Source organism: Sphaeramia orbicularis, chromosome 10, assembly GCF_902148855.1.
Source record: "Sphaeramia orbicularis chromosome 10, fSphaOr1.1, whole genome shotgun sequence".
NCBI lineage: Eukaryota > Metazoa > Chordata > Actinopteri > Kurtiformes > Apogonidae > Sphaeramia > Sphaeramia orbicularis.
Window position 1 is genome coordinate 47888888 of NC_043966.1, and position 26754 is coordinate 47915641.

Here is a 26754-nt window from a genome sequence, read left to right on the forward strand (position 1 = left end):
AATGGATGCACTTGTAAATGAAAGTACCCAGCTAATGGCATATGTTATCTTATTAACCTTCTATAAAAAGAAATTCATAATGGGATGCGTAGTGGAAAAAGAGTATAAAAATATTCCTCATTTTTATTTTTGGTGGTGGCCACATTCATTCACAGCAGTGGCATTTGTAGCCTGTTTTGGGGAATGCTGAAGCACCACCAAATTGAACTCCATTTTTGACAAGCTAGAAAAATGTCAAAATCATATACAGTACATAGTTGAAATAACAAAAACACATACCGTATCTCGAAAATGATTTGATCCACTCCGCTCCTCCCACCTTTCCCCCGACTCAGACTCTGAGCGCTCTGAGCTATGCGCAGCCTTCCAGAGTCGGTGAGATACAGTACCTGGCTTAAACCAGGATATGTGACACATTTTTTTTTACTTCTACCACTCAATACCAACACATTATTATCATCACCAGTCCTTATTTTTGCTGTTTTTAGACGCAGATCACTCTTTATGTTGTTAGGTAGAAGTTAGCTGATATTTTTTCTAGCTAGGAAATGTTCCAGGTGGTTCAGTCAACCTCTGTCTATTTGAATTGGAATGAAGCTGTTGTTGTATCATGTGCATGTGTATGTATTAAAGACAAGACAGACAGACAAACATCCAGCCTCCTTTTTTTAAAAAAAAGAAGGAAAAAAAGAAAAAGGGCCAGGTTCAGGTACGAGTGTAAGATCAAATGGTGTGACTTCATTTTCCACAGCAACTGAATATTTAATTAGTTATTATTATCTATTATAAGTTGGATATATGTATCAGTTTATATCTTTTATTAGATAGAAAACACATTGTTTGCTTATTTGCCGTTCGATTAAAAGAGAGAGGGGAGCAGAGAGAGGGCTTTATTTATTAGTATTCTTATTAGTATTTTCCTTATATTTGTGTCATTTTTCATCTAGTTGAAGAAAATATATTTGTGTATGATTGTCGGTGCAAAGAGGGAGAGATGACAGAAAGGAAGGAGAGGAAAGAGTACAAAATCAGGAAGAACCAGGTAAGAAAATGGACAGAATAGTGACAAAACAGTATTATAATACATGACTAAACAGGACTATGAAATAAAATACATGAAGTAAAGGTTCAGTATGTTGTTATAGTGGTATCTAGAGATGAAATTGCAAACACAACCTCCTATGGCGGCCACAATAGGAACTGTTTGTTGTGTGCATTCTAGACATTTTGATTAAGGGGTTATTTTTTATATTGTATCAAACTGTTTGCCAGCCATGTGTGCCAAATTTGGTTAGTTTTTGAGCATGCTGAAGGGGTCAAATTGCAGTTTAAAGTGGAAAATGTATGATAATACACAAATTGCTACTAATCCATAACCATACTGCCTGTCTCAAAAAGTTGTGGTGAGTCTTGTGAGCGTATCAATATACAACATGTAGGGAAAAAAGTCCAAAGTGAAATATCAGTTTCGGACTTGGCAACTTTCCGGGCTTGTAAAAAAAAAAAAAAAAAAAAAAAAAAAAACTAAGACAGTTATTACAAAGTTATATACAACATTTTTTGAGAAGAGTTTACTCTATATCTTTTGGTTCTTTTTAAAAGCCAGTACAACAAATGGTCTGGGAGGAGATAGTTTTAGAAATTTTACTTTGAAAAGCAAATTGCCAACTTCCTGTTGAAGTTATCGCATGGGTGTCATCATATCATTTGTAGTGCTTCATCAGACAAAAATTTTGGCATTGGTTTCATGTCTCTGTGTCATTCCTATTGGCCACTAGCTCCGTTTCCTTTTTTTTTTTCTTTTACAAAAGTGGCGCTAGAGAGCACATTTTGGCACCTATGGGGTTAGAGATTTTAAGCATGTTAAGGGGGTCAAATTCCATTCTTAAGTGGTTTCTGAATAATAATAATAATAATAATAATAATAATAATAATAATAATAATAATAATAATAATAATAATTAGAACTGCAAGCAGTTATGAACAGGGGCCAAGCCTCCCCGCCCACTTGGACCCTAGGCCCCACGGAGCCCACGGAAGTTGTCCCCAAAGGACGATGGTCTGGGGCTGAGTTGGTGGAGGCTGGGCCCCCGTTCATAAGGGTTTGCAGTTGTAGTTAGTATTCCAACATCTGAGCTGCTGTATTCGCTGTAATGGGACAAATGCACCAGTAGTGTGAAAGGCTCAATGTGTGGGGACTGGGATTTGTTGTAATAAATTGCACCCATGTTGACCAATCATTACCAAACTTTACGTCTAGTCTCAGGAGTGACCCCACATCATACTCACCAAATTTCATAGAAATCGGTTTAGCCATTTAAGAGATATAAATTTTACTTATTTGCAGCCAATATTCGCCAAATTCGGCTCATACCCTCACAGTGACATGTCAACCAAGTATCTAACATTTGGTGTTGATAGCATGTAATTTGTTCAAAATATGTAAAAGTTCACATTTTTTTAGCTAACTACATACATTTATTCATTAATAGTTTTCACATTTTTTGACCGAACAAAATTTTGTTGATAAATCACAGTCATGTCTATGAGAAGAGCATACATGCCAAGATTCACGTAGATCGGATAAAATCCCAAGTAAGAGTTTGAAAAAGTAGGTTTTCCAGTTTTTGCAATTTTCTTGGAAAAATAAGTCCTCCCCCCAATCTGCCTGATCTAGCCCATGTGATTCAGCCCTATTCAGGGAATCTGAGGATATGAGGTTTTTTTAATGTGCGATATGCAGTGTGGGAGTTATAAACCAAAATGCATTGTCTTTGGTGATAGCATCTCCCTGCTGGTGGACATATATAATTTTTTGTGTTTCAGTTCTGTGCAGGGGTCTGGACCAACCCTCCAAATGTCACAGCTCTACCATGTACGCTTTAGGCTGCAGTAACAGTTTGAGCCGTATTCCCTGCATTCACTGGAATGGGACCAATGCATTAGGAATGCAAAAGGCTGACTGTGGGGTGACTTGGATTTGTTGTAATAAATTATGCCCACGTTGACCAATCATTACCAATCTTTACAGCTAGTCCCAGGAGTGACCCCGCATCGTACCCACCAAATTTCGTGCAAATCGGACCAACTTTTTTGTGACTTTATATTTCTCATTTTATAGCGCCCCCTATTGTCTGATTTGTGCCAAATTTGGCATAGAGCCTCTTGTTGACCTGTAAAACAAGTGTATTGAGTTTGGTGTTGATAGCATTTACTTTGACAAAGATATGCAAAAATACGTGTTTTTTAGCTAGCAAAAAAATTTGTTCATTTATAAATACTGCATTTTTTAAAGCAACAAACCTATGGAGATTTGTATGTGCAAAATTTGAAGTCAATGGGGCTTTAACCCTAGTAGGAGTTCGAAAAAGTATGTTTTTAATATGTAGCAACTTAGAAAGAAAAATATGCAGCAGAAGGCGGGGTGGCCCATGTCAGAAGACCCATCTCTATCCAAGGAATACAAAGATGTAAAGTTTATGAATGTGTCATTTGAAATGTGGAAGCTAGAGGCAAAAATGCATATTTGTCCATTATAGCACCACCTAGTGGAGTACATCCACAATTTTTGGTATGGTAGATCTATAGATTCTATAGGGTCCATAGAAATTTCACAGCTCTCAGCATAACAGTTCAGCTGTAGTAAATGTTTGTTGTTTAACTTGTAATAAGCCATGCCCACATTGTTCAGCCACACCCACCTTTAAAATATGGCCTCAGGAATGGCCCTTCATCATACCCACCAAATTTCGTAGAAATCAGTGCAGCCGTTTAGGAGATATAAATTTTCCATATTTGCAGCGCCCCCTAGTGGCTAACATTCACCAAATTCAGCTCATACCCTCACAGTCACATGAGAACCAAGGATCTAAGATCTGGTGTTGATAGCATTTACTTTGACCGGGATATGTAATAGTTACCATTTTTTTAGCTAGCTACAGAAATTTGTTCATTAATCATTTGCGCATTTTTCAATTGAACAAAATTCTTATGATAACTTTGGATCAGGTCCATGAGAAGAGTGTATGTGCCAAAATTCCCACAGATCAGACAAAATCTCAAGGAGGAGTTTGAAAAAGTAGTTTTTCCAGGTTTCGTGATTTTGTGGGGAAAAAAGTCATGGCAGAAATGGGCGTGGCCTAGCCCATGTGATTCAGTACTAGTCAGGGAATCTGAGGATATAAGGTTTTTGAATATGCAGCATATGGTGTGGGAGTTATAGACCAAAACGCATTGTCCTTGACTATAGCACCCCCTGCCGGTGGATATATGTGCATTTTTGCGTCTGAATTACGCGCAGGGGTCTGAACCAACCCTCCAAATTGCAACACTCTACCATGTATGGTTTAGGCTGCAGCAACAGTTTTATCAAAAATAAAAATAATAAGGTGAATAATAATAATAAAAATCCGTACGAAAACAATAGGGTTCCACTGCACCGCTGGAACTGTGGAACGTGTATGCCGGCATATGTGTCCCACAGTCCCCGTGGGCTTGGCCCCCATATAATAATAATAATAATAATAATAATAATAATAATACAAAAATGAACAAAATACAATAATGCTTTGCCTCTCCAGGTAAGTCCTCTCACACCTCACCTCACTGAATTTGGTTCCGTCTAAATCTTACACACTAGACTTTTAAATGCAATACTGAAACACTGTAATGCAGACATGTCCTATTGGCATACATTAATTAACTAATATGACTGATTGGCAACAATAGGACATTTTACAAACTGTCTGAATAGTGTTATAGTTTTGGGATTCTAAACTGAATACACTGTCTTTGAACATTACGGCTCAAAACATAAGTCTCTCACCTTGTGAGATTCACAATCCAGATGTAATTATTTAAATGTCATTTTTGCAATTTTTTTTGGTATTAAAATCAATGTATTTTTAACTTGAATTTGTAAATATTCAGATCAACAATTATCTGGTTTTACTTAGGTCAAAAATAATTGATTTCATACATGTGTAATATGTTTTCAATGTGTCAAAATGTTAGGGGAGGAGGCTGGGATGATATTGGCTGATTAATCTATTATTAGATTTTCAGTGCTGCAGTCTACCATCTTTAAAGGTGCCCTGCCACACAAAACAATTTTTACTTGTATTTTTTGAAATATGTTAGGTCCATACTTGTTTTTTTGAGTTACATAGTGAATTTGAAAATGAACGGCTACCTCCTCTGTCTGCTATTGACACTGAAAAGAAATAAATGGAGAAATCAGGTCAATTAGAAAAGCTGGTCAGTGTGATGTGTTAATGCCTGAGCTCATTACTATTCATGAGGTCGCCCGGGTGAGACCATGCCCACAGAATTTACCTCGCTCAGTGACAGTTTTCGTATATAGCAAGCTGGGGCACTGTAAAGGGTGGATAAATATGACAAATTCATGGGGCCCAGCATTCCCAGGAGGCCCATAGAGCAGTGGAGGGGGCCCAGTAGATACAGGTTAGAAGTTGTGAAAATTCCGTGTAAGGTCCACTGTACAAGAGAGACAAGTCAGACAATTAAAGCATTTTAAGTTTCATTTTCTGCCAGTTCCTCCACATGTTGCGCAGGGTAAAGGATGTTGAAAAGCCAGGCTGTCATTGGCCAGCTGTTTTCATGAGAACTGGCGCAAATTGAGTGGAGTCTTCCAGCATGCTTTCTGTACCACGTTAGAATAGCTTGAAACTTGGTAATCAAGGCATTTTTTCCACAAAAAATATTTCCAAGTCCATGGTAGAACTTCAGACATTACCCCAAACGTAAAGAAATATGTGTGGCAGGGCACCTTTAAAAATCCCCTCGGTCCACACCAGTCAATCTTCTAACACAGTGGTTGTCAAACTTTTTAGGTGAGTATCCCCTGAATAAATAAATAAATAAATGAATAAATAAATAGCCAAATACCCCCAACTCTCATTTCAGCATTTTTCATCAAAAAAATTAAGCAAAATTTGTTCCTGTGTCAAAGGTGTCTGTTTTTATTTTCAAAACTTTTTAAACAGCAACATATATTTAACTTTCATATATTACAAATAACAAATCTTTATAAGTACATTTTGTGTGCAAAATATAAACTACAAAGTGCCTTCTTTCATTGACAAGAAAAATTAATTAATTGATCATTAAGGAATAAAGGAACCTTTCATCAACAAAAAATAATTACTTAATTACTCAAATAAACCCATCTTGAATACTATAAAATAAAAATATTCTCAACATGTTACCAAAGCTTAAACAAGATGACTGACAATAAAACTAACAATTTTATTGTCAGTCATCTTGTTTAAGCTTTGGTAACATTTTTAGAACATTTCAGCCCAAAATATTATTGCATTTTAGTGAGAAACGAGGGCTTGTTCTTCACTGATAATCTTTGACATTCTTGGTGGTAAGATGGCAACTGCAGTATCAGGTTATCAAAGCTTTTCGCAATGTTTCTTGTGAGGTGTGAAATTCAGAAAGTTTCTTCTTAAAAAAGTCTGTGGCCTTACCAACATGACACCCATGTTTTGTACTGGGGTGTTGCTTCATAGTGTTGTTAGCTGATGTCTCCCCACAGAAAAAGCACAGTGGCCATGGCAAGTTGCGGCTGGTGGATGTAGATCCCATCATGGCATAATCCCTGATATAATGGCAAAACTTTTGAAGTACTGGCCTGGCCTTCTTTGGTGCTTGATGTGTGTTGTTGTCTGCAGCATCACTGCTTCACTTTAAGAAGTCCATAGTTTTACCTGACACTCACTTGACAAGTCACGTTGGGTCAAACTATTCTTTTTGATTATTTTATTTTGAGAGTAGGAGATGCGGAGCCTCCTGTTGAGCCCCACTATCATGGCATCACCCATTTAAATGATTAAATAAGGTTCCCGTGTCTGCTTAGGGTTAAGATCCACCACAATGCACACAAAATCATCCTTCTTCGCACAGCTGTTCACCAAAGAAAACGCAAAACATCTTATCTATCTTCACAAAATAGACAGTTGTCCTTCTTGAGCTAGCGTTAGTTAATTGTTTGAGTTGAGAAGGGGTCTACTGCAATAATTGGTGATGCCATGATAGTGGAGCTCCACAGGATGCTCAACTTCTCCTCCTCTCAAAACACAATAATTTTAAAACTTCTTGTAGTTAATATTCATCAAAATAATATTAAGTGCCAGGCAGTTGAACAATTCAACACCGTAATCACACAATTACTTACTCGCGCTGGTCGTTCACAGAGTTTCAGTCAACTTTTCACGTTAGCATTAGCTTAGCAACAAACCTTCACACAGGGCACACAAGGGCCATTTACCACTGAAAACTAACCCCAACCATACCCTAACCCTAACCTTAATCATTTAACACCCAGACCTAACCTTAAACCTTATTTATTCGTTTAACTGCTTTGCAAATTATATTAATGTAGAAAATTAAAAAAAAAATAATAATAATAATAAAACATATATATATATATATATATATATATATATATATATATATATATATATATATCCATCCATTATCCACCGCTTATCCGGGGCCGGGTCGCGGGGGTAACAGTCTAACCAGGGATGCCCAGACTTCCCTCTCCCCAGACACCTCCTCCAGCTCTTCCGGGGGGACCCCGAGGCGTTCCCAGGCCAGCCGAGAGACATAGTCTCTCCAACGTGTCCTGGGTCTTCCCCAAGGTCTCCTCCCGGTGGGACATGCCCGGAACACCTCCCCAGGGAGGCGTCCAGAAGGCATCCAAAACAGATGCCCGAGCCACCTCAGCTGGCCCCTCTCGACGCGGAGGAGCAGCGGCTCTACTCCGAGCTCCTCCCTGGTGACTGAGCTCCTCATCCTATCCCTAAGGGTGCGCCCAGCCACCCTGCAGAGGAAACTCATTTCGACCACTTGTATCCGGGATCTTGTCCTTTCGGTCATGACCCAAAGCTCATGACCATAGGTGAGGGTAGGAACGTAGATTGACCGGTAAATCGAGAGCTTTGCCTCTCGGCTCAGCTCCTTCTTTACCACAACCAACCGATACAGTGACTGCATCACTGCAGATGCTGCACCTGTCAATCTGTCAATCTCACGCTCCATCCTTCCCTCACTCGTGAACAAGACCCCAAGATACTTGAACTCCTCCACTTGGGGCAAAGACTCCCCACCGACCCGGAGAGGGAAAACCGCCTTTTTCCGGTCAAGAACCATGGCCTCGGATTTGGAGGTGCTGATCCTCATCCCACTTGCTTCACACTCGGCTGCAAACCGCCCCAGGGCACGCTGAAGGTCCAGGTTTGATGAGGCCAACAGGACAATGTCGTCCGCAAAAAGCAGAGATGAAATCCTGTGATCCCCAAACCGGACCCCCTCCGGCCCCTGGCTGTGCCTAGAAATTCTGTCCATAAAAATAATGAACAGAACCGGTGACAAAGGGCAGCCCTGCCGGAGACCAACGTGCACCTGGAAGAGGTCTGATTTACTGCCGGCAATGCGAACCAGGCTCCTGCTTTGGTCATACACGGACTGGACTGCCCTTAGCAAAGGGCCCCGGATCCCATACTCCCGAAGCACCCCCCACAGGATACCACGAGGGACACAGTCGAACGCCTTCTCCAGATGCACAAAACACATGTGGACTGGTTGGGCGAACTCCCATGAACCCTCGAGCACCCGATGGAGAGTATAGAGCTGGTCCAGCGTTCTGCGACCGGGACGAAAACTGCATTGCTCCTCCTGGATCCGAGGTTCAACTATCGGTCGGATCCTCCTCTCCAGTACCTTGGAATAGACTTTCCCCGGGAGGCTGAGGAGTGTGATCCCCCTATAGTTGGAGCACATCCTCCGGTCCCCCTTCTTAAAAAGGGGAACCACCACCCCGGTCTGCCAATCCAGAGGTACTGTCCCCGACTGCCACGCGATGTTACAGAGACGTGTCAACCAAGACAGTCCCTGCACATCCAGAGACTTAAGGTACTCAGGGCGAATCTCATCCACCCCCGGTGCCCTGCCATCGAGGAGCTTGCCAACCACCTCGGTGACTTCAGCTTGGGTGATGAACGAGTCCACCTCTGAGACCTCAGCCTCTGTTTCCTCCATGGAAGACGTGACAGTGGGATTGAGGAGATCCTCAAAGTATTCCTTCCACCGTCCGACAACATCCCCAGTCGAAGTCAGCAGCTCCCCACTTCCACTGTAAACAGTGTTGGTGGCGCACTGCTTTCCCCTTCTGAGGCGCCGGACGGTTTGCCAGAATACCCAATTTATCTGGACTTGAGCTGCAAGACTTTAAGGAAAAGTCATAGGGCCTGATTTACTAACAGTTTGCGCATGTGAAAACATGCGCCAACTTGACTGAGCATGCAAAACCATGTTGAAGCTGATTTACTAACAGGGCGCACTAAGGTTTGTGCCTCTCAGATGGTCAAAATAGCTCGCACTACCCATTTGGCATGTTTGCCTTGATGAATATGTAATTTGGGCGTTTCTGCCAGAACGCGCAAAATTATTGGGAGGAGCAGATGCAAATATTTATCTAGCGCGCATAATGTGATTTTCCAAACCTCAAACTGATTGCGGTGGCTGATTTGGCCTCTATATTTAGCACGTCTGAAAGGCAGGTTTTAACTGGCACAGCTTCGCACAAAAATGGCTGCAGTTGTTGTGGCAAGGAGGAGGCATAGACACAACCAAAGAGAATGCAGAGAATGAATCTTTTGTGCGTGCATCAACATTTTTGGAATGACAGAAGAAAAAATAATTGAGACTTATTGCCTACCCAGCAATGCCATTTTAGAACTTCTAGATGAACTAGGAGATAATTTGGGGCCAGTCACAAGGAGGAGTCATGCAATACCTGCTATGACAAAACTACTAGCAATGTTACATTTCCTTGCATCTGGATCATTTCAGCGCACTGTTGCCATTTGTGCTGGCATATCCCAGAGCAGTTTTTGCAGCGTAGTGTCTCAAGTCCATTTTGCTCATTAATGACATAATTCTGTTTTTAAGGTGACAGTGCATACCCCCTTCACCCGTACCTGTTGACTCCTATTCTCAACCTGACCACGCCAAGTGAGCATCGCTACAATGCGGCGCACATCCAAACACGGAATACTGTGGAGCGCACCTTCGGTGTCCTAAAAAGCCGGTTCCGCATTTGGTTCGCACTGGAGGAGCCCTTCTCTACAGCCCAGAAAAGGTGGCTCAGATCATGGTCGTCTGCTGTATTCTACACAACATCGCAAAACGCCACGGGATGGAGCACGATGCCATGGACGTGGAGGAGAATGAGGACTTGCCACATGTGGGACAGCCTAATGCTGCGGGAATGCATGCACGCGCCAGTCTAATTGAAAGTCATTTCTCTTAAGTGATCACCTCCGCCAGGAGGTATTGTGATCATTTTGCTTTGTGTGCGTGCGAGTTTGCAATTTAACTCAAAAAGTTATGGACGGATGAAATTTTCAGGAAATGTTGATACTGCTACAAGGAAGAAATGTAAATTTTGGTGGTGATCGGGGGCAGATCTCTCTTGGCGGAGGTCTGCGCTCTCCGAGTGCTTTTCTTGTTTGAGTTGTATGCATTTTTGTTTTATTTTTCAAACCATAAATAAACAGCAAAAACACCTTGATCAGACATTTATTGTGACCTACTTCTAACTGAGAAAGTACCAAGGCAGTAACTTAAAACTGAACATAAACAGCCACCAAATAAAGAAAAAACAATCATTCCAAATAAAAATACATTTTCAAATGGAACATATATCACTACATTGTTGTTCTGCGCTGTCACAGAGTGCGTCTTGTGCGTGAACCGTGGTTTCCTCTTGCGCTTTCCCTTCCATATGTTGGCTCTTCAACTGAGGGACCACTGGGGTTTCCTGACACCCCAGCTGCCTTCCCCGCATCTTCAATCCCTCTGGTCAGGGTATTGATGGCCATTGTGAGCCCAGATACAGTGCTGACCAGCTGCTTGCTGTGCGCAACGATGGCCCGAGTGTCCCGCCTGAGCACACGTGTCGCAGAGGTCACAGACCTCAGCTCCTGCACAATGAGTTGCAACCCATCTTCGAGAGCCGCAGACTGCCATTTCTGTTCCTGCAGCAACTCAATATCAATGTCCTCAACAGCTGGACACCTTCTGGGGTGCGCTGATTTGGTCCGACTTGAGTGAGATGTGAATGGACGCACCTCTGATGTAGATTCACCTTGAAAAAAAAGACAGATTGTTCTTTTTCAAGTTCAAATCAGAAAAGCACCAAGAATGCTACCTCATTATGTTAGGTACTTGCACAAAATAAATGAATTCAAAACTCTTAAACCACATGTTTATGCCTCTAGACTCGGCGTATGGGGAAAAATTGTAATTGTGTAAAATTAAACGCACACACTGCGCCACTACTGGGATATAAATTTTCCTTGAGAATTCATTAGCAAAAATACTTTTAAATAAGTTAGGAAATCACGTTTTTGTATATTACACGTAACGGTAACACGACGCACATTCATTGTTATTTGGAAACTGACCAGATTATATGTATCAAATAACAGAAATGCGTGTTTGTGCCAAACCTACCTTTGTCTGCAGTTTCTGGCTCAAGGGTGTCATATCCTTGCAGTCCAGTGATCTGCTCATCACAGAAGGAAAGCTGTACTTGCTGCTCAATTGTAGACAGGGGGCTCTCCTCTGCAGGTCCACCACCAGTCTTATTAGCCAATGTTTTATTATAGGCTACTTTTTCCTTTGTTCTCCGTCGTAAATCTTGCCATCTCTTTTTGACTTCCTCTGTTCTTACTTTACCCACTGCATTTACTTTGGCACAGATCTCCTCCCATATCGCGTTCCTCCGGGTTATGTTTAGATTTCTCTGCTGCAACTCGGTTAAATGTTGATTTGCCTCTTCCACTAACACCTCCAGTTCCGAAGCTTCGAATTTCATTTTGCGCTTCCTGGGACACGGTCCTTCAGCGTTCTCCAAGTTCTACATTATGCACACAAAGTGCATTGTGCGCGCAAAATCCTCATTTAAATAGGGTGGTCTCCAAGCTTTTGCAACTATTGTCACTTGCACAGGCAATCTTAGTTGATCACCCCTGACACGCAAATCAATAGCACCTACATATTTTCACGCGAGCAAGCACATTTGCACCCGTTATTTGCGATCTTAGTAAATCAGGCCCATAGTGTGGTTAATGTGGACAGCACTGTAATATGAATGTAATTTTGATTTGTATCGTTACTCTTTTATCAAGGAGAATGTACAGATTACACGTTTTGAAATTTAATTTTTTTATACAAAAAATTACAATGTTACACTAGCAAAGATGCAAAAATCTTTGCATCTTGTACACAGTGCCTTTACACTATGTCTCTGAATTCACAATATTACCAAACAACAGAGGCTGTTTATTTCTTTTTGCTTTCAGCAACTAGTTGACCCTAAATCCTCTTAAACTTACACCCTTCTAATTGCAGTGTTTTACCATGATGTAATATACAGGCTGAAATTACAACTTAATTAATTGTACATACCTGATTCAGCCCCGTTCCATTTAGAATTTCACATTATAATATTCTCTTACATGATGTCAAAATACACTTAACAGTAAAGATAGATCATCATTCACACAGTTGCTTCATATTTATCTTTAATGCACTGATGTGTGCCACGTTTGCCTCAGTAATGGACACATACAGGGGTTGGACAAAATAATGGAAACACCTTTACCTCAAGATGATAATGCCCCAATCCATACAGCTAGAATTGTTAAAGAATGGCATGAGGAACATTCTAATGAAGTTGAGCATCTCGTATGGCCGGCACAGTCCCCAGACCTCAACATTATTGAGCATTTATGGTCAGTTTTAGAGATTCAAGTAAGACGTCGATTTCCACCGCCATCGTCTCTAAAAGAGTTGGAGGGTATTCTAACAGAAGAATGGCTTAAAATTCCTTTGGAAACAATTCACAAGTTGTATGAATCAATACCTCGGAGAATTGAGGCTGTAATTGCCGCAAAAGGCGGACCTACACCATATTAAATTATTTTTTGTTGATGTTTTAAGGTGTTTCCATTATTTTGTCCAACCCCTGTACATCAGTAGTACTCATCATTTCGTGTTACAATTTGTCAGACACATTTGTCATGTTGGCTTTTTTTAAGTGAGTGGATATACATGCACTTGTTGACCAAAAATGGGAAAAATCAACTCTGTTGTTTGGCCAGAGATAGTAGCCATTAACTTACAGGAAAAACAGACACTACTCCAATGTCTGTATATTTAAACATAACATGCCTGCACTTGAAAACTCTCGGCCTTCAGTCCATGCCAAAGTTTTTGCACATATGGATGGACGGATGGATTCACGACAAATTGATGACAATACCCTGCGGCGAGGGTTGAGGGTAAAAACGGATGTAAGACCAGCAAGATTAGCTTGTGTTACCATGGGAGCAAACCACAAACCTCAAAAACAGAACCACCTGCATCTCTAACCATCAATACTGAATCAAAAAGAAAACCAAAGCTACTGATTTATTTGTGACAGCTGCCTGCTGTGTTTGTGAAGAAATACTTTCAGCATGTAAAACACTACTGCCACAAGATAGTGAGAGTATTTCACAAAATCTGACCTGCTGAACTTCAAGTACAGTTATTCTGAAAGATAAAACTTTTTGGCAAGAACAAGGGTGACTTCAACTAAAACAACAATCTGATATAAACAAACTGTTAAAACTCAAACATTTTGATGATTATTGACCTTGGCTGATCTTTTTTGTCAAATAAGTGTTTTGTCTTTTGAAAGATGCATGTTGACCACAGGGCACACAGAGCTATGTTTTCAGGATGATACAAATCAATTGTTGCATGGAATGGGAATTTGATGGGAGTTTAAAGATCAAACAGTCTTTGGGAAGAAAATTGAAAGCAACTTGAATTAATTTAAGTCCTTATGAAAGAAGAATGTCAAAGGCTGTGTGCTACAAGCAGAATAAAAGAGGCAGCTTTTTTTCAGATTGTAAATACAAACAATTCAGTATGAACTGGGTTGCCAGGGTGCTTCTGTGAAAGAGAGTTGGCTCTGAGATAGTAAGTTGGCAAATTCACTCAATAATGTTGGGTAGTACAATGTCTAAATATCATAGGTGTAACATATTCACATGTTGGCTGTTTTCCTCTGATGCATATCACACCACTCTGTTCAAGTCGTATAAATGCAGGGAATTGACAACTTGTCATCACTTCACCACTTTTCTAGTGCTCATTAACATAAAAAACAATATAAAACAAGATACAATTTCAAATACAACAACATATTTGAAATAATATGCTAAAGTTAGTATTCAACTACTTTCTAGCTAACATAACTGGCTGATAGTGCTATATGATGGGGTAGGAATGTTGTAAATTAAGTGTGTTTCAATTACATGGCCAGGCAAAAACACAGCAAGATAGTTACATATTTCAGATGTAATTTGCACTTTTCCTACAATACAACACACAGTAATGTTAGCTAAGTGGTTGAATGATAATGGCATGTAATGGAAAACAAAATATCTTATTATCTTATTATAATTTGAAATATCAGCCAATATCCATCCAGATTTTCAGTATCCATTGAAGTCTTCATTTCCACATTTGTAAATACAGAGCAATCTTTTCCCACCCAGAACATGATACCCAAATAACACTACGGTTGTGTGAAGATGGTCAATTGAGTTTCATTTTAAGTGGGATATTTTTAAATTACAATGACCTCATCATTCTTTATTTTACAGAAAACATCATTGTCACTTCAACACCGAGAACTCTGTGTTGTTTGTATTTTTTCTCTTTCTTCCTTGTTTTTGTCTTTCTTTCAAAGTGGAATTTGAGTTATTTTTAGACAAAACACTGACATTGACCCTGTTATTTTGCTTTACCAGCTTCCTGGTTTCTCTAATCACACTGCAGGAAAATAATTTGAGCCAATGCTCTTTGCCGATCCAAAAAATGACTTGTTAGCAGTAGTTATTAAAAGCCAGTGGGTCTCATTGATGGCAGGTTGTGTGTTGGCCTCAGTGGGGAGGCTAACAAGATTTTCTCTTTGTATCCTTCTAGTCATTTGGAGTCAGAGCGCAGCGCCCTGAAGAGGAGAGAGTGGGAGAGGAGGAACCAGGAGGTCCAACAGGATGAAGACTTGTTCTCAACTGGATTCAACCTGTTTGGAGAACCATATAAAGTAAGAGCCATGAAACATGCTTAATGTATATGGAAACTTGCCAACAATTCTACTGACACATAACAGACATACAACATCAACAGATGCAGTATTTCAAGGATTTTGTAAAATATTCTAATTCACTTCCTTTTAGCTGTGCATCATATATTTAGCTGGACTCAAAGAGAGAAGTTAATCAAGGTTAGCTTTAAGTTTATTAAGAACTACATAGATCTGACCCAAGGTAACTGGCTCATGGTGCAAGGTTTAGTATTGAAGTTATAGATGGTACAAAACTGAAAACCCCCACCTTACCATCCCCCCACAGCACTTGTTTAAAATATGAAAGCCTCTGTTAGACCTGCAGTGTTTTTTTCCATTCTGGGATTCTTGCCCCTTAAGGCAGGGGTCTGCAACCTACAATTCCTAAGCCAGATGTTGTTCTTTAACTTCTCTCCAGTGGCTCCCTGTAGCTTTGCCAGAAAAACAGGAGGAACATATGGAAATGAGTAACAATTATTTTTTGAACTTTGGAACTTTTTTTAATTTTTTTTTTTATCATTGTAGTAGACCTACAAACATTTTTCACTGTCAGTCTGTAAAAATGTGCAGACTACACACAATTTCTTGCTTTGTGAAGAATGTAAAGGTTGCTGACCCCTGACTTAAGGGAATACCAATTCTGGTTGACATTTCAGTGACAGTGATGCACCTTAAAGCTGTACTGATGTCCATCACCAATTTTTCATTAAATCTGTAAATCCCGAGTGGATAGCTGTAGTATCACAAATCCGATAGTCTCTCCGTGATTACGCACCTGAATCACTACCCTCACAGTGAACAACATCGAAGTGTACTCCATCACAAACAGCCCCTTTGTTTACATACCAAAGCTAAACCAAACTGTCACTCAGGTTTTTTCAGAATTCCACACAGCCGCAACAGCAAGAAGCAGTTGCTGCTGTTGCTGCTGTGGCCATACTGTGGCTGTGTGGAAGTCCAAAAAAACCAGAGTGACAGTTTGGTTTAGGTTTTGGTTTGGTATGTAAACAAATGGACTGTTTGTGATGGAGTACACTTCAAAGTTGTTCACCTTGAGGGGAGTGATTCAGGTGCATAATCACAGAAAGACTAACGGATTAGTGTTACTTGGGCTATCACTCAGGTTTTACAGATTTGATGAAAAATTAGTGATGAACGTTATACACAGCTTTAAAATTAGATGCCCAGAAATTAAAAAAAAAAAGGAGAAGAACATGCCAGCCTCTGTAGAAACATGGTGGTACAACATAGTTGACTCCAGTGGCGGCTGCTCGTCTTTCAGAGAGGGGAAGCTCATTGTCGGCTTACATAAAAAAAATGGTCAAGTTATTTAAACATGAATTCAGGCCTCCGTTCCTTTTTAAGAAAATGGTCAGTGACCTTATCATACCAAGTAAACAAGAAAACGCTGAAATGATGTTAAATTGAAACAAGGAAGCACAATGAGTGTGTTTTATTTACAGTGAACCAGTAATTTCGTAGTGGTTTCTCTCTCGATTTCACAAGCAGAATGTGCGACGGTATTAAACTGAACTCTGTCAAGTGAAGGAGTTGATCTCAAAATAGCTGTCAATCAAACAGGATTCAGCTCTTCGACTGATCCTCCAATCAGCACATGGAAGCCTGGCGTCCAGCCTGGCCAAGGTCCACCCACAGCTCCATTCACCCCCAGAGATGCCGGGCATCCAGGGGCGGGACAACATCGTGGCATTTATCCAGTTACTGTCCAGTTTTGAGGCTATGAAAAAAACTGTTCCACTCAGTCCCATTGAAGTCCATGGACACCGGGCGTCTTCAGGCAAATGCACTGACCAGAGATTGTATGAGAAAACAGCGCAACGGGAATGTATGACAAGTGAACAACAACAAGTCCACTGATTTGTGATAAAGCTGATTCTGAACGAACTCGTCCTTGAGATGAACGTGTTCTAACACATTTGTAGTCAATGAAATGTCAACACAATCGTACATATTTAACCATTTAATTTTCGTAATTTTAAGGGGAAGCCAAGCTTCCCTTGCACTCTATGAGAAATCACTACTGGTGGACTCCTGTTCCACTCTGTAGATTATACATTAATGAATACTCTGTTATGATGCTAAATGCCATTTACACAGTTAGGTCCACCTACACTTTAAACAGTCTGCAACTCAAATAAACCTTAAAGCCAAAATCAGTAGTGCATACAGCACACTCTGATCTTCACAACCTTACTGGGCTGGGATTTTTTACACCAAGTAGAGTTTTTTCTCTCTCACAGAGTGCTCTCTCATTGCAGGTTAGGAGACAGTTTTATGCTTTGCTGTTAAGTTTTGATTGATCTCTGCAGGAGGAGAAGTGGACGTACCTGACACCAGAATTTCATTTGGGCAAATGGGGTGAATTTACAACGTCTTAATCAGTGAGGATGGGCCCCTCTCCTATGAAGCAACCACATTTTGTGATTTAGGCTCGAGGGAAACAATTTTCACCTTGTGCAGCTTGAAAGCAATAAAAATGGAAACAGTCTTGACAGCAATTTAATGGCTGATCAACAATTCTTTTGTACTATAATGCAGTTTAATGCTGCTTTTCAAAATGATGATTTTCTTTCCCCCTTCTGAGGCCAATATTGAAAAATTCCCTAGCATAAGGCTTCATTCTGTTCTCTTGTAAGGAATTTGAGACGCCGTCATTTTGTTTCCTCTTTAGCCCAAAGTGAACTACCCATGCATGAAGTCCAGGGCCGCTCTCTGCCCATGTGTATAAAATTGATTTTGGTTTGTTAACTCTCATTTGCTGGCACCAGGCACTTCAACACTTGGTTATGCTACCGAGTGTATCGACCTTGGGACAGACTGGCTTTGAATCTTGACAGAATGTGTTTAACTGCAGCTTTGCGTGAATGCAGGCAGAGTACACAGGAGCTTCATGCCATGACGCCGCCACTCGAGGTTCGGGGGGGGCTGGGGGCTGGGCACCATATCAGAGGTTGTTCAGATAATGAATCTAATCCTAGATGCCTCCATACTCCAACTAATTGTTTCCAACTAATTAATGATGCTGAGGTGAGGTCAGGATCTGTCTGTGTGTGAGTAGAGAGCAATAACTGTGGAGTGGGCTGTGCAAAGGGTCTTATACCTTTTTTGATTAAACCTAACAAGATGATTTATTTTGCTGCCTGTGTTTAAATTTGTAAGTGTGCTTTGAGTCCAATTTTGCAGTTACTGGAAGGCTTTGTGTAACTGTGTGCTTCACTGTTACAGACTGTTACAGTTGTGATGCAAAAATAATATCATCAAAAGCCTCATCCAGCTGAAATCACAGTTTAGTTTTGGGAAGTACCATGCTATAACCTGTGATTATCATCTTAAAAAATATCAATCGGCTTCATAATTGAGTTTGGAAAAAAAACCTATAATAAGTGTGTAACATTCTGTATAAAGAAGTAGGAAACAAATGAAGAACCCTCGAGTATTGAGCAATATACAGTTAAGTGTGTACAAATATATGTTTAAACATCTAAAACAACACAGTATATCAATCAGCTGGTTAGCTTCTGATGTGTAGTAACAGTATTAAGAACTAAACCCAGAACAGAAAAAGACTAAGGAATAATTTCATTCCAAGAGAGTTCAGGTTGACAGATTTTTGACCCCATAGAAACAGTTCAGCTCAGTCCTCCCTCTGGCAGTCACTGACCTAGACCAGTCTGTTTACATTATCAGATACTAACAGGGTGCTTGCACAGGTCTTGAAAGTCGTAAAAAATATGGAATTTTGAAATGCTGTTTTCTAGACCTTGAAAAGTCTAGAATTTTGTGTGAAAGTCTTAATAAAGTATGGGAAAAAGTTTCTCCCATAGTTGCATTTTTGAGTATGCTCAAATGCACATAATCTTGTAAGTTAAGAAATACACAAGGAAAGCATATAAAAAAAAAAACTTGATAAGATTTTGCTAACCAGTCAGTACTGGAATAATTCTAGTGAAACTAGTTTGTGTGATATGTCATGCCATTTTGTGATTTTCATATGTTTTGAAAATGTTTATGTCAGTAAAACATAATTTACTGTGAATTATGCATTCATTCATTCATAGATTTATTGAAATGAACTTTTATACTACACACATCAACCATAAAAGTAGGCACACAAGTATAAAAGAAAGTTATGAAGAAGTCTGAAAAAAGTCTGGAATTTTTATTTGGATAAAGAGCAAGCATCCTTTACTAAACCACTAGTAAATCATACATTTCTACTGGGTAGACATAGACATGTGGAAGTCATTGTATGATGGTGATGTCTGAAAGCAACTCATAGCTACTTGTTTAATTGCACAATTGAGAAAGTAGTTGATTCAGAAAACAACATTACCACGCTGCTAAGAAATGCAGGCCTGCTGAAACAGTAATGTTGCTACTTGCAGGAATGCAAGTGGTCTATGTTATGTGAGGTCACTGTGACATGATATTTGACCTTCAGCAACCAAAATCTTTTTATTTCCAGATAAATAAAAAAAACATATTAACGATGTTATCTTACTGTATTCTCTCTCTGCTCTATGGCAGGTCAGTGTGCCATTACAGAGGCCTTTCTGTCCTTCAGTTGTATTCACCCAGAAACGTCCTGTATGGTTGTGGCTAGCTGTATACATTAGACATTGTAGCTTGTATCTCAGTAGACTGAAAATAAATATCAATCCTACCTCTCTAATTTATTACCCCTCAACCAACTCTGGCCAGAGGGGTAATTATTTTGTTGTCTCTCTGTCTGTCCATTTAATGACGTAGTCACATTATCTGAAGAATGCATTGAGATATCGGCACCAAATTAATACTGTGAATGCATCTTGGTATGGAGCAGAAGATTATTGAAAATAGGTCACCTTGACTTACTTTTTCAAGGTCAAATGGTGACATGTCTTTTCAACAACGTAGTAATCTCTATATTTGGCCTAGGGGTATTAAAAGTACGCAGCACCAAATGTTTATTGTGGCTAACATATTGTGTATCAAAACATAGATGCCACAATAGTCTCCCCTTGTGACAGCATATTAAAAATTGCATGCAATGACTGCTTAAACAGATTTATGTTCACATTGTCAGTTTTGACAATTTGACAAATTTTACAATTTTTTAAAAATAAATTATTTGAGGCAAAATGGATGATTGACCACTTTAATAACCAATCACTGTCCTGAATCCATCAGACATATGACTCCAAGCTATTCAGGTGGCAGTGACAGATGTGTTGTGATGTCCCTTGACTTGTACTGCTCAGACTCTGGCACCAAATTGTGCAGTTTGGCAGCTCCCATCACCAAGGAATTTGGTCTTCATTAACAGCATTGCAGAGTCCATCTGTATACACTATGTGGGTTAACAGGAGATCTATAACTGAAAGCAGGAATGAAGAAGTGATACAAGTGACTGAATTGCTCATAGATAACATGCAAACACCTTTCACAAACCAGCTCTTCTTCCCAAAAAATCTTTTTTTTTCTCTGTAGAGTTGATATCTCTCAACGCTACTAAAGCTGAGCTTTGGCATACTGTGCTACTTTCTTCTTCAGATTCATTGACCGCACTAACAAAATCTTTGTGTGTGTGTGTCTTTATAAAATTTATATTACAGAGGCCTTATCCTCTCTGCTCTCCGTGTGTCCTTAAACTCTCCCTGAATTGCTCCTTTAATGGTCTTTATCAGTGTATATTCATCATCACCAAATTCTCTTTTTCACGACTTTCTTGGATTTCTCTCTACCTGTATATCTGTCATAGGTCCATCACTCTGTGTTTCCGTCTTTCCCTCTCTTCCTCCCCAACTCTCGGTCTACAGTAGTATTCATTCTCTCTGTCAGTTATTAGCTAATCCTTCTTCTAATCCTGTTAAAGAGTGTTATGCTGTTAGCAGCTATTTGGAATGATGTATTCACATACACACACACACACACACACACACGCACACAGGTATTCATCCTCTCCCTCTCCTCTGTTTTCCATTTTGTCTCTCTGTAAATGTGTTTTCTGTTCCTCTTCAGCCACCAGATCTTTTATTCATGAACCCGAGATGGAGAAGAGATGGGCTAATTTATTCATAGCTAACTTTGGCTTGCCGCGGTGTGTAGTGTTTGTGTACATCCAGAAATGACATCTGTTAAGATTATATGAATGCAATTCTATGTTTTACTGTGCCTCTCTTTTGTATATAATGCTTAATTCTGTTTCATGTTTTTGGTATTTAAACGGTTTTCTTGCTTTATTAGAAAAAGGATGCTGTGGAATGACAAAAAACATGGTAGAAATGATAAAGAGTCACAGACACTAATAATAATAATGGTTTCCAGTTGATGTTAATGCGGATCTCCAAGGACTTGATGTCGTCATCTTAAAGGTTCAGAACCTAAGATTTGCTATGCTCATGTGCTTAGACTTGAGGCTGTTTATCAGTTCTAAGTTAACAGTAGTGTAGATGCAAATGGTATTGCACACTGTTGCCGCTGAAGACGGGCAAAAATGAAGTATTGGAAAACTCAGTAGCAAGCATAAGAATTTTCAACACAAGTCATTATCCACATAACAGCCTGTACACTGATTTCTACTTAGATGACTGGCAATATCCACATAATGACTGTGAGAGTTGTTAGCTAAGAAACTTAGTCAGCTAACATCAAACACACACTTCATGTAAATACTCAAAAATCTTACATATAACTTCAAATTTTGACACTTTTCAGAACTGAGTTCACAACTGTGGCTTGAAGTCAGTGTAGAAGTATGTCCAAGTTCATTAAAGGCTCTGTACAGAGAATTTGTTTAAAGTGGATTGCAGCGACACCTTCGGCCGGAATTGGTTGTGTTTTTTAGGGACAAAGACTCCACTTCTCATGCGCACTAGCACCTACTGTTGTAAGGGCATAACTCTTGCCAAGGCATGCATTTGAAGCTAATGAATGAGGAGCAGATCCTCTTTACAATTCTGCATTTCTTTTTCAAGACAGCATCTTGCAGGTGCAAAGTGACGTTTGAAACGAGACAACAAGCAAACTTCATGAAGTCCGTTTGTTACGTACGAGGGCTGTTCATGGCCTCACCCAGAAATACTGGTTGTTATAATACAGGATGTTACATTCTTTCGTGATGGGATAGTGATGCTTGAACATCGATGGACCAAGTGCATTGCTGTAAATGGAGATTATGTTGAAAAATAAAATATAAATTATCAGTGTGTGTTGTTCTGTTCTGGGTGAGGCCATGAACTTATTGAACGGCCCTCGTAGTTTAGTAACTGGAGTGAAAACGAAAGTCAAACCAAACTGGAAGTCCAACTCCTGCTTCCATGTCTCATTTATTCCAGAGCTCCGGAGTGTTCCTCACAGACCAGTGTTTAAGACATGTCCCAATAATATATATTTGTACTAGCTTTTCCACAAAGTATTCAAGCATTTTCATAAATTCCTTCAGTCATTCAACATCTTCATCAGTCTGCATTAGCAGTTCAGCGCTAGCTGCTTCAGCCTTCTGCATTCACAGTATTCTACTGTTATAATTGTTTTGTTCCCGAAGGGCAGTTTACTATCCAGGCCCCGGCATGAGCATTCAATTCCATACAGAACCATTTCAGTCTCACCTTCCAAAGCCCTTAGTTTAGGACTGAGACAGTGCTCCAAATAAAACAGATTACTGACATCACAGAGCTAGCCGTGCGGCTAGCGCAGAAGCGTTTACTAAGTGTTTGACTGAGCTACTAACAGCCACTATAGTAAACTACAATGTTCCAATGCGTATGTATAAAGAAAAGAAGCATTCTATATGTGTGTAGAAGGAAGAGGGCCAACTCCGGGTCTGTTTTCATTCCTTTTAACTCCCTTAGTTCTATCCATCCGTTCAATGCAGAGGTTTACTGGCGTTTTAGTCTGTGCTCTATCACTGTCCTGTTTAGTACTCTTTTTCTTTTTTCTTTCTGCCAGTCCAGCTCCAGTTCCAGTGTCCACCATTACAACAACATAAATCCAAGAAATCCCTTTCTGAAGGAAAAAGGACAGATCTTACTCCTTACTCGTTCCGGTCACTTTTTACTGCTTAACTCTGCTGGTCGGTATGTTGTTGTCATAGTGATTTTAGTCTGCCGTAAAGCAATCCAGTCTTGTCCAACCCGGCCAGGGACACTGGAAATAGCATTTGGAAATAAACTATTTTGATGCTGGTAATCCAGCATATATATAACATTTTGACTTTTTCAAGATCACGCAGAAAGTCCGTTCAGCACCTTTAATCAGTGAACAGAGGAACTGTGATGTCATCCATTAGTCTTGGAACTGTCCTTTTAAAGCCAGTAGTTTGCAATTTGGCTCAAGCCATGTTACCTTTTCAAATCCAGAAATGACCATATGTAGACAAAAGGAGCAGAGCTATGCTAGCCTTAGGGGCCAGGAGAGCACTAATACTAAGCACTGGCTTACTGACTAGGTAAAATAGTAAACTTCTTCAAGCACTGTGTAACAAAGTAATTTTACATTCTTCTTAGTGGAACCTGTTAACCACAACTGCAGTGGGGTTGTCTGTTGGGTTAAAAAAATATTTTACAAAGTAAACTCATTCATTATCTGAACCCGCTTTATCTAGGGTCGCTTGGAACCAATCCCAGCTACTTATGGGTGAAGGCGGGGTACACCCTGGACATTTCGCCACTTCATCGAAGGGCTGACATATAGAGACAAACAATCACTCACATCTATGGGCAATTTAGATGAACCAATTATCAGTGCATGTCTTTGGATGGTGGGAGGAAGCCAAAGTACCCGGAGAGAACCCACGCAGACACGGGGAGAACATGCAAACTCCACACAGAAAGGTCCCACCCCCCGTCGATTGGTGTTGGAATCGAACCCAGGACCTTCTTGCTGTGAGGCACAAGTGCTATCCACTGCACCACCCTACACAAAGTAAACTGAAACTCTTAAAGTCTGACTCACCAAATTAAATTAAATAAGCTGTCATACACACCTGTCAAAGACCAACATGGTAGACATCAAAGAGAGAAGTTCAGTGGAAGTCTATGAGAGCTTGGGCTATTTTGGGCCAACAAGAGCTGCCCCAAGTGACCATCAGAGGCATTACAAATTTAAGATACATCTGCTTTGGCTTCATTATGGAGCTGTGTTCTTGCCCCTTGTTTCAAATGTTGTAAGAAAGACCGCTACTAGATCCTTGCTCCAATTTACTACACATATTAAGTCATTAATTTATTTTTTTTCTGAGGAGTTCTGTGAATCTCATTTGATGATTGGACTGGTAGTTATTTTGTAACGTATTATACAGTTAATGTGGATTATTGGTTGAGAAGTTACTCTACCAAGAATGTCAAAGGATTTTCTGTGAATGTGAATGTTTCTTGAAGTTTACCATTTTACCATGTCAGCAATGGTAGTGTTAAATTGATGAGTTTATTTCATCACCCCACAGTCTTCCCCAGCTCAACCCACTTCATCAAATCTGATCAACTGTGCCTCACAAAAGCTTAGATGGTGATGGTGTGGTTTCAAAATAGCAGTCCAAAAACCAATACATGATGCCGTAGCAGCTATGTGCTGTTATTGCATACAGCCTAAACACAGTGGTCATCTGAAGACACATACCTATATTATACATCTATATCTTTCAGTAATTTTAGGTCTTTGACTAAAAAATGTCCACAACTAAAAGCTTCAGCTACATTTAGTGCAAATGTATGTGCCTCATTTGGGTATTGTTTTGAGTGGTTTGAAAGATCAAGTAAAGCAAGTTACAGTTGTGGTTGTAGTAATTTCAGTGAAATTATAAATGTATATTATTTTGGCACAAAAGCAACAACCATAGCTAATGAATATGTACCTTGATCAGTACAGCTCAAATGTCCAGTTCATATGAAGCCGAATTTGAATACTGACTGGTAGAAAGAATCTGAGGCTGTTTTGATCTGATGAAGTTCATTTTATCAGCTGCCTGTAATAGCAGTATGAGGACGACTCTAACAGGCTGAGCTTGACCCTTCACTAGTGATAAAGAAAAAATAATAAATAATAAAATAAGTAGAACATTATGTATTACAAGCATCAGCCATTTAAGAGAAGAAATGAATAAACAATTGTTAATATTATTGAAGCATTTAAAAAAGGGTTTAGGACCCATTAACTGTGATAATGACAATGCTTAAATAATTACATGTCCAGTCTTGAAACAAATTCCCTGCCTGTGTTAAACTAATTTGTAAGATGGTGAATACACATGAGCAGAATTCCCTCCTCAGCAATAAGACCTCTCCATGGATCATTGCCTGTTATTACAGTATTATTTGCTTATTGAGTGAAGCTGCCTGCATAGGAAGTACACTTGCTTGCACACACAACAGAATCCATGACTCTTAGGATGTATTCACACCTACTTTGTTTGGTCAATTTAAAATGGACCAGAGATCATCTCCCTGGAAACTCCAGACTTTTTTTTAGGTGTAAATACAAACATGCAAACTCTGATTCGAATCAAACAGGTGGACTCTGAGCCGGTTCACTTCTGGTGTGAACATAACCGGCCTTGGGCCAAAACAAACCAAGGAACCATGCGCCTTTTTATGCTTGACAAGTCACCGTAACCACTGAAAGTAGGCGAGCCACATGGGTAGTCAGTGCTAATAGAAGCATCCATGAGCCGTGGACAGATGCAGAGCAATGAGGAGATTGAATGTCTCGCTGGCATTTGGTCAGATGCCTATATTATGAAACTGGCTCCAAATGAGCTGCTCTTAAGACAGTTAACATTATTTTCATAAATTTGTATCTCCAAAAATGGAACACATATTCTGAAAACGAAAACTGCCCCAGACTTTTCCGTCCAATGCCAGCGCAGTTCGTCACATGCATGCTTCTGTTTACAAATTTTGGTCCACTAGCAAAAAGTGCAATGAGAATGTGATCCAACCCAAACGAAAAAATAAAGTCCATATTCAATCTGAATCAAATAAGTGGACCAAAAAACTTTTCAGGTGTGAATACACCTTTACAGAAGTTGGTCAAATGAATACATACATATGCAGTGGTATTCTATACAAATACTGTACTTTTCACTTCATTATACTAGTTATCTGACAGCTTTAGTTACTCATCAGGTAATCAGTTTTACACAGTGAGTAAAATAAAAATAAGACAAAAGCAGTGGTTTCCAACCTTTTTGGCTGGTAATGGTCTCACAAAAAGTGATGTGTTTACTGGCTTTGAGGAGGAATCTGATCACCATGTATTCGACCAAGGCATCATGTATAGTGATCAGGACAAAATGTACATCATCACAGTTTAAATATTAATGAATATGTGGTGAGTTGTTTTATAATACTGTGATGTAGTAAACTGAATTGACAGATATATCTGCTGAAGTACAATCTATTTTTAGGGTCCTTTTAGGTACTTTATGTTTACCTCACTTAACAATATTTACTTATTCTTTTGAAATAAATTTTGGAACCATTGTACTTACAACTTATACCTTAGTTGAATTTTTGTGAATAAAATGTTTGTACAACTAG

At 39.7% G+C, this 26754-nt stretch overlaps 1 protein-coding gene across 1 annotated transcript in view; it reads left to right on the forward strand.

Annotated features, from left to right (window-relative positions):
- Positions 1-26754, forward strand: part of aff2 (AF4/FMR2 family, member 2) — a 437847-nt gene that overhangs the window by 93961 nt on the left and 317132 nt on the right. Inside the window, exon 2 of the mRNA XM_030145497.1 lies at positions 15076-15196. Coding sequence (XP_030001357.1) covers positions 15076-15196 — 121 coding nt within the window. The remainder of the gene's footprint in view (positions 1-15075; positions 15197-26754) is intronic.